The sequence below is a fragment of the Lonchura striata genome, chromosome 12, assembly GCF_050655825.1.
Source record: "Lonchura striata isolate lonStrDom1 chromosome 12, ASM5065582v1, whole genome shotgun sequence".
Classification (NCBI taxonomy): Eukaryota; Metazoa; Chordata; class Aves; order Passeriformes; family Estrildidae; genus Lonchura; species Lonchura striata.
Window position 1 is genome coordinate 20968069 of NC_140714.1, and position 15036 is coordinate 20983104.

The 15036-nt window shown below is 46.1% G+C and overlaps 1 protein-coding gene and 1 pseudogene across 1 annotated transcript in view; both read left to right on the plus strand.

Annotated features, from left to right (window-relative positions):
* LOC144247009 (uncharacterized) overlaps positions 1-8626 on the plus strand; it is a 24313-nt gene extending 15687 nt beyond the window's left edge. The window contains 4 exon segments of the mRNA XM_085590018.1: positions 2688-2771; positions 5776-5801; positions 6428-7897; positions 8583-8626. Of these exon segments, the coding sequence (XP_085446144.1) occupies positions 2688-2771; positions 5776-5801; positions 6428-7897; positions 8583-8626 (1624 nt within the window).
* Positions 8377-12329, plus strand: LOC146766312 (uncharacterized; annotated as a pseudogene).
* The last annotated feature ends 2707 nt before the right edge of the window (positions 12330-15036 follow it).

Consider the following 15036-nt stretch of genomic DNA (forward strand, 5'->3'; position numbering starts at 1 on the left):
GCATCGCTGTGATGTAACATTAACATCACTGGGATGTCACATTGCTGTCTGTGACTTCACAGAGACATCTCTGTGATGTCAGTTCGACCCCATGAGGTCACAAATCTTTTTGTGGTGTCACACAGACATCTCAGTGATGTTACACAGACATCTCCGGGACATCACACAGCTCTCTGTGACGTCACACAGACATCACTGTGATGTCACCAAGCTGTCTGTGATGTCACAATGACATCATTGTGATGTCACACTGCTGTCTGTGATGTCACAGAGACATCTCTGTGATTTAACTTCAGCCACATGAGGTCACAAATCTTTTTGTGGCATCACAGACATCTCTGTGATGTCACACAGCTCTCTCTGATGTCTCAATGACAGAGCTGTGACCTCACACAGGTCCCTGAGATGTCTCACAGACATCTCTGTGACGTCACACAGCTCTCGTTGATGTCACAATGACATCACTGTGATGTCACACAGCTATCTGTGATGTCACACAGACATTTCTGTTATGTCAAAATGAAATAACTGTGATGTCACACACCTGCCTGTGATGTCACAGTGAGCTCTCTGTGACGTCACTCAGCACTCTATGATGTCATAATGACATCTGTCTGATGTCACACATATTTTTGTGATGTCACAATGTCATCATTGTGATGTCACACAGCTGCATTTGATGCCACAGAGACCTCTCTGTGATGTCACACATATTTTTGTGATGTCATTGTGACATCACTGTGATTTCACACAGCTGTCTGTGGTGTCACACAGACATTTCTGTGACATCACACAGCTCTCTGTGTTGTCACACGGACATCTCTGTAATGTCACACTCACATCACTGTGATGTCACAGAACTGTCTCTGATGACACATTGACATCACTGTGATGTCACAATGACAGCACTGTGATGTCACACTGCTGTCTGTGACGTCACAGAGACATCTCTGTGATGTCACTTTGACCCCATGAGGTCACAACTCTTCTTGTGGGGTCGCACAGACATCTCTGTGACGTCACACAGCTGTCTGTGGTGTCACACTGACATCTCTATGATGTCACACAGCTGTCTGTGGTGTCACACTGACATCTCTGTGATGTCACAGTGAGAACACTGTGATGTCACGTAGCACTCTGTGATATCTCACAGACATCTCTGGGATGTCACACTGACATCTCTGTGTTATGGAGATTGTTTACCAAAGAGGAATTTCTTAATTGGACTCTGGTGATGGCGTTTTGATTTCATTTGACCAACTGGAGCCACTCTGTGTTGGACTTTCTATATGGGTCACGGTTTTTTCTTCAGTATAGCAGTAGTATAGTTTTTAGTATAGAGTAATATAGGAAAGCTTAATAAAGCTTTTGTTCAGCCTTCTGCAAACGCGGAGTCAATGCACGTCATTCCCTGCGGTGGGGATCCACCAAAATAGGTGTCGACATATACCCCTTGCATGGGAGAGTTAGGAATGGAAAAGCTAGCTGCTGGGGGGACACAGCGTGACAACACCTGACCTTCAAATGCAGCTGCAAGAAATAAATTCCACCAATAAAGGGCAAAGAAGGGTTGACTGACAGACTTTGGGAGGGGCCAGGGGTGGCCGATGCACCCTCCAGGAATGTAAAAGGTGAAGCATCAATCTTGAAGAAGGGGCAGCCACCTGGCAGGCAGCCATGGGGTAGGGGGCCTTCCCAGGCCTGTTCTTCCTTAGTAGTCCTTCTCTTATGTTTTTGTAAATGTTTAATAAATATTTTAAAATTTTTAAAGTGAGCAGTTGTTTCTCACAAAACCCATTCCTAAGGTGGGATGGTCATGTTACTCCTGATGATATAAGAGATTTTCCAAAGATCAACTGAGCTGACAAAATGAATGTATCAAAATGAATGTATCAAAATGAATGTATCATGTTTGTAGAATCATGTGTTGAATTTTAAGAAACCTCTGCCATAGCGCAAAAGACATAAAGAAAAAAATTCTTTAAAGCTTCTTGTAAAAAGACAAATACCAAAGAAGACCAGGAATGCAAAGAATTCAGAAAAGGAGACTCCCCTGTCGAGGATGATAAACTTACCCAGATAACAGAGCAGAAAGCCAAAAGCGCATGTGCAGAGGAGAAGAGTTCAAAAGTTCAATGCAGAAGAAGACTATGGTATCAGCTTCAGAAGAACACCAGCGACCCCTGTAAAGACCACCAGAGAAAACCACGCATGCCCAGAAGGGCGTAGACCTATTTAGCATGAGAGGCGAAGACAGGCAGGGCCAGGGGTTGAATATGCATAGAAAAGTTGTATAATGTATTGCATATGGAACACCTTTGTGAATAAAATTGTGGGACAAACTCCAGCTTGGGGCACAAGATTTTGGAGAGCTATCTCACTTGTGCCGGGCGCTGGCATACATACCCACTTCATAACTACATTAAGTTGTGGAGTCAATTTATTTATCCCGCATATCGCTTCATTTGGCAACCGTGGCAGGACTTCTCTGCTCATCTGTGGGTCCAGTTGAGGGCAGACACCCTCAGGCGCCGTGGGGCACTTCCCCGGAGGGACTCTGTGCCTCGGCTGTACACTACGGAGAGCAGACTATGGCCCGTCGATAAGCAGACCAAAAGCGGTATGTATTCTTTTCTTTTGTTAAGGAAAGGCACTGATAAGTCGCATTAAGACGTTTTTGCACACAGGTTTGCCAATGGGGCTTGCAAGCAGATCGGTGGAGGAGAGGTTCCCCCCCCGAGGCTGATTGTGCAGCTCGGGGAGGGAGAGAGGTAGCACCCCCCAAAAACTGATTGCGCAGTTGGAGGAGGGGGGAAGGTTTCCCCGTGGTCGATAGAGCAGTTTGGGGAAAGGGAGAAATCCCAGTTTCAGTGTGGTGTGTTTGTTACATCCGGATGTGTGTGCTTGCATATGTGTAGGTGTCTGTGTGAGTTTAAGAGGGTGAAGCGCAGCAGTGCTAAGATAGCTGGACGCGGCGCGGCGTGGCGATCTTGAAAGTGCGGGGCTGAGGTGGCTCTCAGTCAGCACTATCTGATAGAACAGATGGGCACATCTGCTTGAGAAGCAGCGTGCATACAGGGCAAGGGCTGCCTCCAGTCAATGAGAGCGCAGCTCAGAGCTAACAAAAGTGCTCAAAGCCCGGTCTGGCCAATAGTGCAGTGGGCGTGCACAAGCCGCGGTTTCTAAGATCGCTTTAAACACGGCTAGCTACTAGCGCAGCTAGTACAAGTTAGGACTTGTAATCACCACTTACAAGCATCACTGGTTCCTAAGAGTTTGTTATGCGGTGATACTGCCATTCAGGATCGAGAGCATCTGCTGCTGAGTTCCAACAACAAAAAAAAAAAAATAAATTAAAAAAAAATTTCTCTTTTTTTCTTTTTTCCCAATAGTCTGGATTAAACTCGTAGGAATTTATAATTTGTGCGGAAGCGGCAAACAACAAGTTACATATGTGATTAAAATAAGTTAAAGAGACATAATGGGAGCAAAACAAAGTACAGAAGTATCCAAGGCCAGTCCATTAGGATGCATCTTGGCTCACTGGAAAGAAATAGCAGGCAAAGGGGGTGTGGAAAATATAAAGAGTTTAATCAAATATGGCTCCCATTGGTGGCCACTCTATTGCCTAGAGGAGGGGGCCAGATGGCCTCCTACAGGTACATTACAGTATAATACCTTGTTACAGCTAATGCTATTTTTACGAAGGGAAGGGAAATGGGAGGAAGTTTCTTATTGTGATATGTTTTTCTCCCTCCGAAATAAGCCGGATTGGCAAAGGGACTGTGGCATCAAAGCCCCCTCTGATCCCCTTGTTCTAGCTCTTGAAAAAGAAAACAGAGGCAAAATGGGGAAACTTAAACGGTGCTGCTCAGCCTGTAGTATAGGACAAAGGTGTACCAGGATAGATAAAGTTTATCGCACAGCACTAGAAGAACAAGAACAAGATCCAAGCGATCTATTTAGTCCTCACTTAGGAAGGCAAGAAGGAAGGGGTGAGAACTTAGGAGAGGCATCAGCACCACCTGCATCACCTGCAACACCTACACTACACACCCCACCTGCATCACCTGCATCACCTATACCACCTACACCACCTGTTCCATCTACCCCTTCTCTTCCTTCAGAAAGAACACACGCTCCAACCCCCATAAGCAGCTCAGTTGCATCTCGAACCAGAGGACAAATATTGCAAGCTCCTTTACGAGAAACAATAACATTGGAGGGAGAAAAGGTACTAGTTAAGGTACCATTCTCCACCCTTGATTTGGAAGCATGGGAAAGGGTTGCGGGAGATTACCGAAATGACCCAGTCAACACTACTAAACGTTTACGATACATTATGAAGCAACATAACCCAGACTGGGGTGAAATTCAATTGTTATTAGATGCATTCACTGAAACAGAAAAGCAGTTAGTTCTAAAAACGGCAGGAGATCTGGTAGCAGATCACTTTAGGCAACAACAAGTAGATCTAAGGGAACATTTTCCACTTCAAGACCCGGGCTGGAACCCAAACCAACCAGAAGAGAGACAAAGGCTAAAGAAATATCAAGACTGGGTGGTATTGGGAGTGGAAAGAGCAATGCCTAAAACCATAAATTGGTCAGCTCAATATGCTATTAAACAGGGACCCTCGAAATCCCCCACAGAGTTCCTAGACCGTTTGAGAAATGCAATGCGGCGCTATACACCACTAGACCCTGCATCTGAGGTGGGGATACAACAACTAGTTAATCTATTTTTGGGGCAGTCCACAGGGGATATTAGGCGCAAACTCCAAAAGATTCGAGTAGAAAACGCCCGGAATTTAGAAACTCTACTGGGAGAAGCTTGGAGGGTCTTTAGCAACAGGGAAGAAGGATATAAACGAGGGATGAAAAATTTAGTAGCAATAGTACAGGAAGAACAAAGAGGAAAATATGGCAGCAGGCAGGGGCCATCCAGGCAAGGCCCCCCCCAGTTGGGTAGAAATCAATGTGCAAACTGTCGGAAACAGGGCCATTGGAAGAGGGACTGTCCAGAATGGAAACAAAATGGACAGGGGAATCAAACGGGGGGAGTAGTGGCCCATGTGCAAGAAAAATAGGAAGGACCGGAGGAGACTACCCCAGCAGACCCTCTGGTTGTAAATCTGAAGCTGGGGGAAATGGAGAAGGAAGTAAAATTCCTAATTGACACTGGGGCAACATACTCAGTACTAAATACAGCTCTAATGCCCATAGAAGATAATTATGCTATTAGTTACGGGTGCGACTGGCCAAACTGAAAAGGCATTTTTCTTCAAGCCACTCAAATACAAACTGGAAAAGCAGTGGGGAATCCACAAATTCTTATATATGCCCAACTCCCCTGAGTCACTTTTGGGCAGAGATTTGCTAGCACAATTACAAGCAACCATTACATTTAAAAATGGGGAAATTACCCTGGAGGTAAACAATCAAAAATATGTAGAAATATTAAGTTTAATATTAACCACTAATGAAGTCACAAGAGAAACAGAAATTGATAAAGAGGTAATGGATCAGGTATTCCCTGGGGTGTGGGCCTCTGATGTACCAGGGAGAGCAAAAAATGCTTCCCCTATACAGATCCAGCTAAAAGAAGGAAAGCAACTGGTCAGAGTTAAACAGTATCCCTTGAGGAGGGAGGATAGGGAAGGGATTAGCCCAGTAATTGAGAACTTTTTGCGTCTAAGATTATTAAAGGGATGTCAGTCTGATTTTAATACCCCTATCCTACTGGTCCGCAAACCTGATGGGTCATACCGGTTAGTACAAGATCTGCGAGCTGTGAACAAGGTAACTGAAGATCTGTATCCTGTGGTGGCCAATCCCTACACATTATTAACTTGCTTAACACCCGAATTAACTTGGTTTACCGTTTTAGATTTAAAAGATGCCTTCTTTTGCCTTCCTATCCATGAAGCCAGTCAGAAAATTTTTGCATTTGAATGGGAAAGTCCCAAAAGTGGGCGAAAGACCCAACTTACGTGGACAAGACTTCCACAAGGGAAGAGAGCCTGACAGAGGAATGGTTGAACAACAAGGAACATGATACTGTAAAATTAATCCAAATAGGGAGGGCTACGTGACTGCTGCAAAGTTCGCATGGCCCTGAAGAGTAGATGGTGTGCAGAAAGCAGGATATTGAAACTGCTTGGTATGTAGAAGTAGATAGAGAAGAACAAACGAGGACTAAGCTGTTCTAACTGCAAGGCCAGCTGGACAGGCATGTATCTTTCACAAAGATAGTTTTAAGATAATAGTACAAGTCACATAGCAACCAATCATGAGCTTGGCTTTTGCAATATGTATGAGCTAATTAACGAACATATATAAACTGTGTAATCTGTCACAATAAACTGAGACTTGATGATCATGATATCATGAGTCTTGTCTCCCGCGGCATCCCTCCAACACACAAGGATACAAAAACTCACCCACTCTGTTTGGAGAGCAACTTGCAAAGGAATTAGAGACCTGGAAAGCCCCTCCTGAGGAAGGGAAGCTGCTACAGTATGTAGATGACATCCTGATAGCCACACGAACGAAGGAAGCATGCGTGGCCTGGACAGTAAGCCTCTTGAACTTTCTGGGGCTCCAAGGGTACCGGGTATCAAAGAAAAAGGCCCAAGTAGTCAAACAGAAAGTAATTTATCTGGGCTACAAAGTCAGTGCTGGACAACGTAGCCTGGGCCAAAGTCAGAAGAAAGCAATATGTCAAACCCCAAAACCTCAAACTGTAAAGGAATTACGAACTTTCCTGGGGTTTATGGGGTGGTGCAGATTATGAATCTATAATTATGGACTGTTTGTGAAGCCCTTCTATGAACTAATTGCAACCGAAAGCAGGGACATCCAATGGACAAAGGAAGCTACGCAGGCTTTCAACCAACTGAAAAAAGCCCTCATGTCAGCTCCAGCTCTGGGATTGCCAGACGTGAGTAAGCCTTTCCTTTTGTTCTCCCATGAGAAGCAAGGAATTGCCTTGGGAATATTAGCACAGGACCTCAGCCCATACCGGAGAGCAGTTGCTTATTTCTCTAAGCAATTAGACACAGCCGCCAAAGGGTGGCCTGGGTGCCTCAGGGCTGTGGCAGCAGTCATAGTGAACATCCAAGAAGCATGTAAATTCACCCTGGGCCAGAAAATGACTGTGCTAGTATCCCACACGGTGTCTGCAGTACTGGAGGTGAAAGGCGGACATTGGCTTTCCCCACAGCGATTCCTGAAATACCAAGCTATTATGGTAGAGCAAGATGATGTAGAGATAGTGGTGACTAACATTGTCAATCCAGCCTCCTTCCTCAGTGGAAACCAAGGCGAACCGGTGGAACACGACTGCCTAGAGACCATCGAGGCCACCTATTCCAGCCGCCCTGACCTGAAGGACACCCCTCTTGAGAATGCAGAAGTCTGGTTTACTGATGGAAGCAGTTACGTCATCAGTGGAAAACGGCACGCCGGGTATGCAGTAACTACCTGCAAAGAGGTAATAGAATCTGGACCCCTGCCAACGAATACCTCTGCACAAAAGGCCGAGATAGTCGCTCTAACTCGGGCCTTAGAATTGGCAAAAGGGAAAGAGATATATATATATACGGACTCAAAGTATGCATTTGGAGTAGTGCACGCTCATGGAGCCATCTGGAGAGAGAGAGGACTGCTGAACTCTCAAGGGAAAAACATTAAACATGCATCTGAAATACTGCAACTTCTGGAAGCAGTTCAGTTGCCAGAGAAAGTAGTGATCATGCACATTAAAGCACATCAGAGGATAAACTCAGAATTAGAAGAAGGAAACGAGCTGGCGGATAGGAAAGCAAAAGAAGCAGCAAAAATTGAAATAATAAATGAGGCAGCCCTGATTCCAGATGGGCAAATTTCCCTTGAAGGTAAGCCAAAATACAATAAATTGGACACAAAATTGATTCAAGAACAAAAAGGGATGGGCCACCATAGAAGGAAAGTTAGTCATACCCTCCTATTTATTATGGTCCCTAGTAAGGGAAGAGCACCAGAAAACACATTGGGGAATTGATGCTCTGTATAAATATTTGAATGAAAGAATCATAGCTAGATATTTACGAGCCACCATCACTCAAGTGACTCGACAATGTGACCTTTGCCTCCAGACAAACCCCAAGAATATTCCCAAACCAAAACTTGGCCAGATTGGGAAGGGCCAGGGGCCGGGGCAACAGTGGCAGATTGATTTCACGGAATTGCCAAGAAAAGGGGGGTATAAGTTTCTATTGGTCTTAACAGATACCTTTTCAGGATGGCCAGAAGCATTCCCCACTAGGACTTCTAAAGCTCGGGAGGTAACTAAGGTATTGGTACAAGAAATCATACCACGATTTGGGGTCCCGGCTACAATCTCCTCAGATAGAGGATCACATTTTATTGCAAAATTAGTACAGGAGGTGAGCCAATACTTGGGCATAGATTGGGAACTTCACACCCCATATAACCCACAATCCAGTGGTCAAGTAGAGAAAATGAATCATTTGATCAAACAGCAAATTGTACGACTAGGACAGGAGGCTAATTTGCCGTGGCCTCAATCCCTCCCATTAGACTACTGCGGATTCGAACTAAACCCAGGACCAAAGAAAAACTGAGTCCTTTTGAATTACTTTATGGGAGATCATATGGGGTGCAGAAGGGAACGTCTGCCCAGGACGTATCACTAACCTCCTATATGATCGCTCTAAATAAATAACTTAGAGCAATCGAGAAATATGTGGCTGGAACTCGGGGTGCAGGGCTGGATGCACCGGTACATGACGTACAACCTGGAGACTATGTATATGTTAAGTCTCTTACAGAGAAAGCCCTGGAACCACAATGGGAGGGACCATACCAAGTACTCCTTACTACCTTCACTGCAATCAAGATTAAAGAACAAAACACGTGGATTCACCACAGCCGGGTTAAGAAAGCTCCAGAAGACACTTGGAAGATAACACCGGGTGATGGTGAACTGAAACTAAAATTTACTCGGACAAAATGAATGTATCATGGTGGACGGGGACTCTTGCTGAAATGTTGTTTACAATCATAGCTGTATTCCAACAATTAGAAGGTAAACCTAGTCAGAACAACGCTAAATGGCTTTGGTCCCAAGCCTTTACTCAATACATGGGATCCATGGGGAAGTCTTCCGATTTAAAAGGTTTAAATCTAACAACTCTGGTCATGCACAGTAACCAAATATATACATAACAAGAGTGGCAAAAACAGAAGTTGTGGTCACTTCAAGGGACCGTAGAAGAGGTAATTGAAATAGGGTGTCGGATGATTAATGGGACTACCCACAATAAAGTAACCCAAATCAGTGTGAATAAGCGCCAGAAGATCTGCAATCATCCAAGTGAATTAGACTGTTGGTACAAATTCAAATTAAGACAAACTGTTGATGTGGTTTGCCTCTGGGCCCGTGACACTATTGGGCTGTCTTTCAAATTTACAATAAGTGCTATAGCCAAACCTACTACAACCCACTCCAGCACTCAAGCGCAAACCCAAAATATACCATTCAATCTTGAACCCAGAGTTTATGAAATCGGGCCATATGTTATAAGGAATACGGGTCAACAGAAACTGTTATTTAACCCAGAATGGTCCCTTAAACGTGTTGAACTGTTAATGCAAGCTAATATCTCGACAGTTCAGCCAGCCTGCTCCCCTTTCCTAAGGTCATCCTTCGAAGGATGGACAAAGTGGCTACAAAAACAAGTACACCTCCGAGATAGAATGCGAAGGGATTTAACTGGGATATTAGGGACCGGGTTAAAAGTTTTGAATGGGATTGACTCAGAAATATTAATGAATAAATTAGCTATAGCAACTAGCGATCTGACAAAATTAAAACAGCCTTTACAGTCATCTCTATTAGCACTAGGAAATAGTCAGTGGCAAGTCTCAAGAGTGCTGCCAAAATGGAGAGACTTTGAAGATCAGGACCATAGCTTACTGGTAGATGCATTAGAAGGAGCTCAAGAGAACATATCTTTAGCCCTTAGCTGTATACAAGCGCAATTATGGATACAGTCAACAGCTGCTTTAATCATAAGGAAAGGGAGTGAAGGGGTGTTTCCAGCTGAAATACGAAAAGTTGTCTGGGACAGTGCTACAGACTTTGAGAGAGACCTCATGGTCTTGGTGGACCATGGTAAATTTTACATATGATCCTACCACTAACACTGTTACTGCCTTTGTGCTCACTACTCGTAATGCCAAAGGTTCACACTATTCACCCCATTGTTGCTCTAGGGTTGGGTCATGAAAAGTCAGTACTATACCCCTCAGAACACAGGGCATGGGCCTGGAAAAACCAAGGGAAATGGCAAACCATTAACCTAGAGCCTTGCATTGCTCGAGAACAACAGGGATTAATCTGTGAGAGTAATCTGATTAGTGCTCAAGACATATGCCTTGATCAGGGCATTTGCCACTTTGAAATCCACCCAGACACCAACCAATAAACTATACTAGTATATATAGGCAATGGCTGTGTGTGTTTGAGAACTGTGTGTAATGTTATAGAAATTAATAAAAACAAAGTCCCCTTATCTAGTAAAAATAATTCCAATTTCTGCATTTGCAACTTCATCAAGATTACTGGGTGTGACTTTATATACTCAGCACCAGTCGTATCCCACCAGTTCATAAAATCAAACTACACAACCTACAATGAATTACCACCCACACCTATTAGAATGAATTTAACCCTGGTAAAACAATTAATGAAACATCAAGATCTAATCAAAATTATAGAAGAGATTCACAAGAATGGGCAGAGAACTCTGGTTACAGTCCATCATGACGTAACTAAAATAAACAGAGTCCTGCAAAGAATAAAACAAGACGGAAGTCATAACTGGTGGGATGCACTATTCGGATGGTCACCGACTGCAATGGGGATCATGAACACTCTGTGTCACCCCATTATTGTTTTATTAATATTAGTTACTATAAGTCTAATAATGTCTATTTTAACACTCTTGTGGAATTGGAATATGTTACAACGTGTGGCCATTCTGACTTCACTCTCTAGAATTCATGGAATCCTGCTAAAAGAAAACTGTCATAATAGTGGGATAAAATGTAGACCAGGACCCCTGTAGTAAAAGAATTTACTATCTTTTAAGAAAAGGGGGGACTGAAATAAGAGATTTTCCAGAGATCACTTGAGCTAACAAAATGAATGTATCAAAAATGAATGTATCAAAAAAGAATGTATCAAAAAAATGAATGTATCATGTTTGTAGAATCATGTGTTGAATTTTAAGAAACCTCTGCCATGGCGCAAAAGACATAGGAAAGAGAGAAGAAAAAAAAAAAAATTAAAGCTTCTTGCAAAAAGACAAATACCAGAGAAGACCAGGAATGCAAAGAACTCAGATAAGAAGGCCCCTCTGTCAAGGATGATGGACTTATCCAGATAAGATAGCAGAAGACTAAAAGCGCATGCGCAGAGGAGAAGAGTTCAAAAGTTCAATGCAGAGGAAGACTATGGTATCAGCCTCAAAAGACCACAAGAGATCCCCTAAAGATCACCACAAAAAACCACGCATGCCCAGAAGGGCGTGGACCTATTTAGCATGAGAGGCGAAGACAGGCGGGGCTAGGGGTTGAATATGCATAGAAAAGTTGTGTAATGCATTGCATATGGAACACCTTTGTGAATAAAATTGTGGGACAAACTCCAGCTTGGGGCACAAGATTTTGGAGAGCTATCTCACTTGTGCCGGGCGCTGTCATACATACCCACTTCATAACTACATCGAGTTGTGGAGTCTATTTATTTATTCCGCGTATCGCTTCAATAAATCCATGGGAACAGATGGAATCCACCCCAGGGTGATGAGCGAGCTGGCAGATGAGCTTGCAGAGATGCTCTCCATCATTTGCCAGCAGCCCTGGCTCACTGGTGAGGTCCCAGATGAGTGGAAGCTGGCCAATGTGAACCCATTCACAAAAAGGGTGGGAAGGAGGATCCTGGGGGTAGGTTGTGTCTGACCAACCTGATCTTCTTTTATGACTAGGTGACTCTCCTGGTGGATGCAGGAAAGGCTGTGGGTGTGTCTGTTTGGATTCCAGCAAGGCCTTTGGCACTGTCTCCCACAGCACACTTCTGGAAAAGCTGCAGCCCACAGCTTGGACAGGAGCACTCTGTGCTGGGCTCAGAACTGGCTGCATAGCTGGCCCAGAGAGTGGTGGTGAGCAGTGCTGCATCCAGCTGGGGACAGTCACCAGTGGTGTCCCTCGGGACTCTGTGCTGGGCCAGCTCTGTTCCATATTTTTATAGACCACATGGATGAGGGGATTGAGCCTTTCATTAGTAAATCTGCAGATGGCGCTAAGCTGGGAGTGTGTGTCGATCTGTTGGAAGGTAGGAGGGCTCTGCAGGGAGACCTGGAACAGTTGGATGGATGGGCAGAGTCCAATAGGATGAAGTTTAGTGAGTCCGAGTGCCAACTCCTGCATTTTGGCAACAATAACGCCCTGCAGCGTTATAGGCTGGGGACGGTATGACTGGACAGTGCACAGGCAGAAAGGGACCTGGGGGCATTGGTCAGCAGCTGGCTGAAAACGAGCCAGCAGTGTGCCCTGGTGGCCAAGAAGGCCAATGGCTCCTGGCCCCTGTCAGGAATGGTGTGGCCAGCAGGAGCAGGGAGGTCATTCTCCCCCTGCACTCAGCACTGGGGAGGCCACACCTCGTGTGCTGTGTCCAGTTCTGGGCCCTCCGTTTGGGAAGGATGTTGAGATGCTCGAGCACATCCAGAGGAGGCAAGGAGGTTGGAGAGGGGCTGGGAACACAAACTCTGTGAGGAACGACTGAGGGACCTGGGGGTGTTTAGCCTGGAGAAAAGGAGACTCAGGGGTGAGCTTATCACTCTACAACTTCCTGAAAGGTGGCTGTGGTCAGGTGGGGTTGGTCTCTTTCTCCAGGCAGCATTGACAGAACCAGAGGACAGAGACTCAAGCAGCACCAAGGGAAATATTGGTTGGATGTTAGGAAAAGGTTTTGCACAGAAAGAGTGATAATGTACTGGCATGGCTTGCCCAGGGAGGTGATGGAGACACTGTCCCTGGATGTGTTTAAAAAAAGACTGGATGTGGCACTTGGTGCCATCCTTTAGTTCAGATATTGGGACATGGGTTGGACTCAATGATCTTGAAGGTCTCATCCAACCGGTCATTCTGTGAATTCTGTATGAATTCTAGGAATTCTGAGCAGCTCCCGGCACTCAACCTGAGCAGCAATGTCAGCAGACAAAACAAAGGTTTTTCAGAGAAATGGCCCTTGGATGAAGCAAAATCATTTACAGTCAGGGCAGTCCATTTGTACAGAAGGGGGTACACTCTGGGGTTACACCTAAGGCCATGAGGTCACAGCAGGCTCCAGGGTCACAGCAGGCTAAGGTCACAGCAGGCTCTGAGGTCACAGAGGTCCCAGAGCCCCGTGGTTCCAGAGCACCACAGGGCCCAGGCAGGCAGTCCTTGATCACACCTGCTGCAGCAGCAGCGGCGGTGGCAGCAGTGGTGCTGAGATTGGGACAGTGGTGTCAGGACAGTGGTGGCAGCGAGAGCGGTGGGACTGGCACAGGGCAAGGCACCATGGCCCTTGCTCTGCGCCTCCTCCTCCTGCTGCTCCTGGCCGTGGCCCTGCCTGCCAGGGATGCCAGGGCTGCTCCGCTGCAAGCGCGGGGAGCAGGTGAGCCAGCAGGAGCTTTGTTGGGACAGCGCTCCCTGCTTGCCAGGAAGCGCTGGGGATGGATTTCCCGTGGGCTTTAGGGAGGCTTTCCTCTGTGGGAGGGAGAGAGCCCCCATGGGCCCTGGGAAGCCCCCTTTTCCTCTCCCAGGATGTCACACAGGGCAGGGAAAGAGTGTGGAGAGTGACCAGGAGCCAGCCCAGAGCTCCTCCGGCCCCTCTGCAGCTTTGACCTTGTCCATTCCCACTTGACTCCCACAGACTTGCCTGAGCCCCTTGCATTGCCCAGTTCCCTGAGGCAGAAAGGGATCCCAGCACACCATGGAAATGGGTCTGATCTGTGCTCCCTTCTAGACTGGGATCGTAAACTGCTTTATCTGGATGCCCTTCTGGATGACGACTTGAAAATGTTGGAGAATGCTAGAGGCAAGTTCTCCCTGTGCCTTTCCTGAGAGAATAATCAATGTGGCAAGAGCTCACTCAGCAGCTATTTCCTTTAACATAATTTCATGGTAAAAAGAATCTGGAAACCATGTCCAGCTCCCTTCTAGAGCCCTGGATGATCCCATAGGATCACTGTCAGTGGGAGGAAGGAGCATTTAGCTGTCCATCTTTCACCCATGTGCAATGCCAGAGTGTCTTTCCATGTGCTCTGTGCAGCCCTGGAGAAGAGCAGAGAGGGAAAGGGCCAGGCCCAGGGCAGTCCCACAGGGCTGAGCCTTGGATGCAGCCTGAGGATCTCCTACAGTGTCACAGGAGCTGTTCTGTCCTGCCTTTCTTTGCAGCTCAACTTGTTGATGACGGCGATCCAGTTTCTAAAACCATGTCCATGAATAAGCCTCTGAGAGATGCTGAGAGTAGGTCAAGTCCTGTCCCTCTGGGAGAGCTGCCAGCTCAGAGTACAAAGCTCAGCTAGGGGGGCAGAGATGACAGATGCTTCTGTGGCTCTTGAGTTACAGGTGTGGCTGCAGGGAGGACTTTTCAGGCTCCTTTGCTGGTAGCTGCAAACAAGCCCAGCTCCCATCGCAGGGGTGAGTCGTGTGTTTCTGCTGACCCCACAGGCTGAGCCCTGGTTTTGTGGATTCATTTCTGAGAAGTGGAACTATGTTGCTCTAAGGGCCCCCGATGAGAAAGAACAAAGCTACAGAACACAAGAAACCCCATGAGCCATCCAAACACATGAGCCAAATGCTGAAGGAAATGGAACAGGCTGGACAAGGTGGGTGCATTTCCCTCAGCCTTCCCCTGGGACTCAGCAGCCGGGGCCTTTCCCTGCACATCTGGACAGGCCGTGCCCGGCACAGTGGGAAG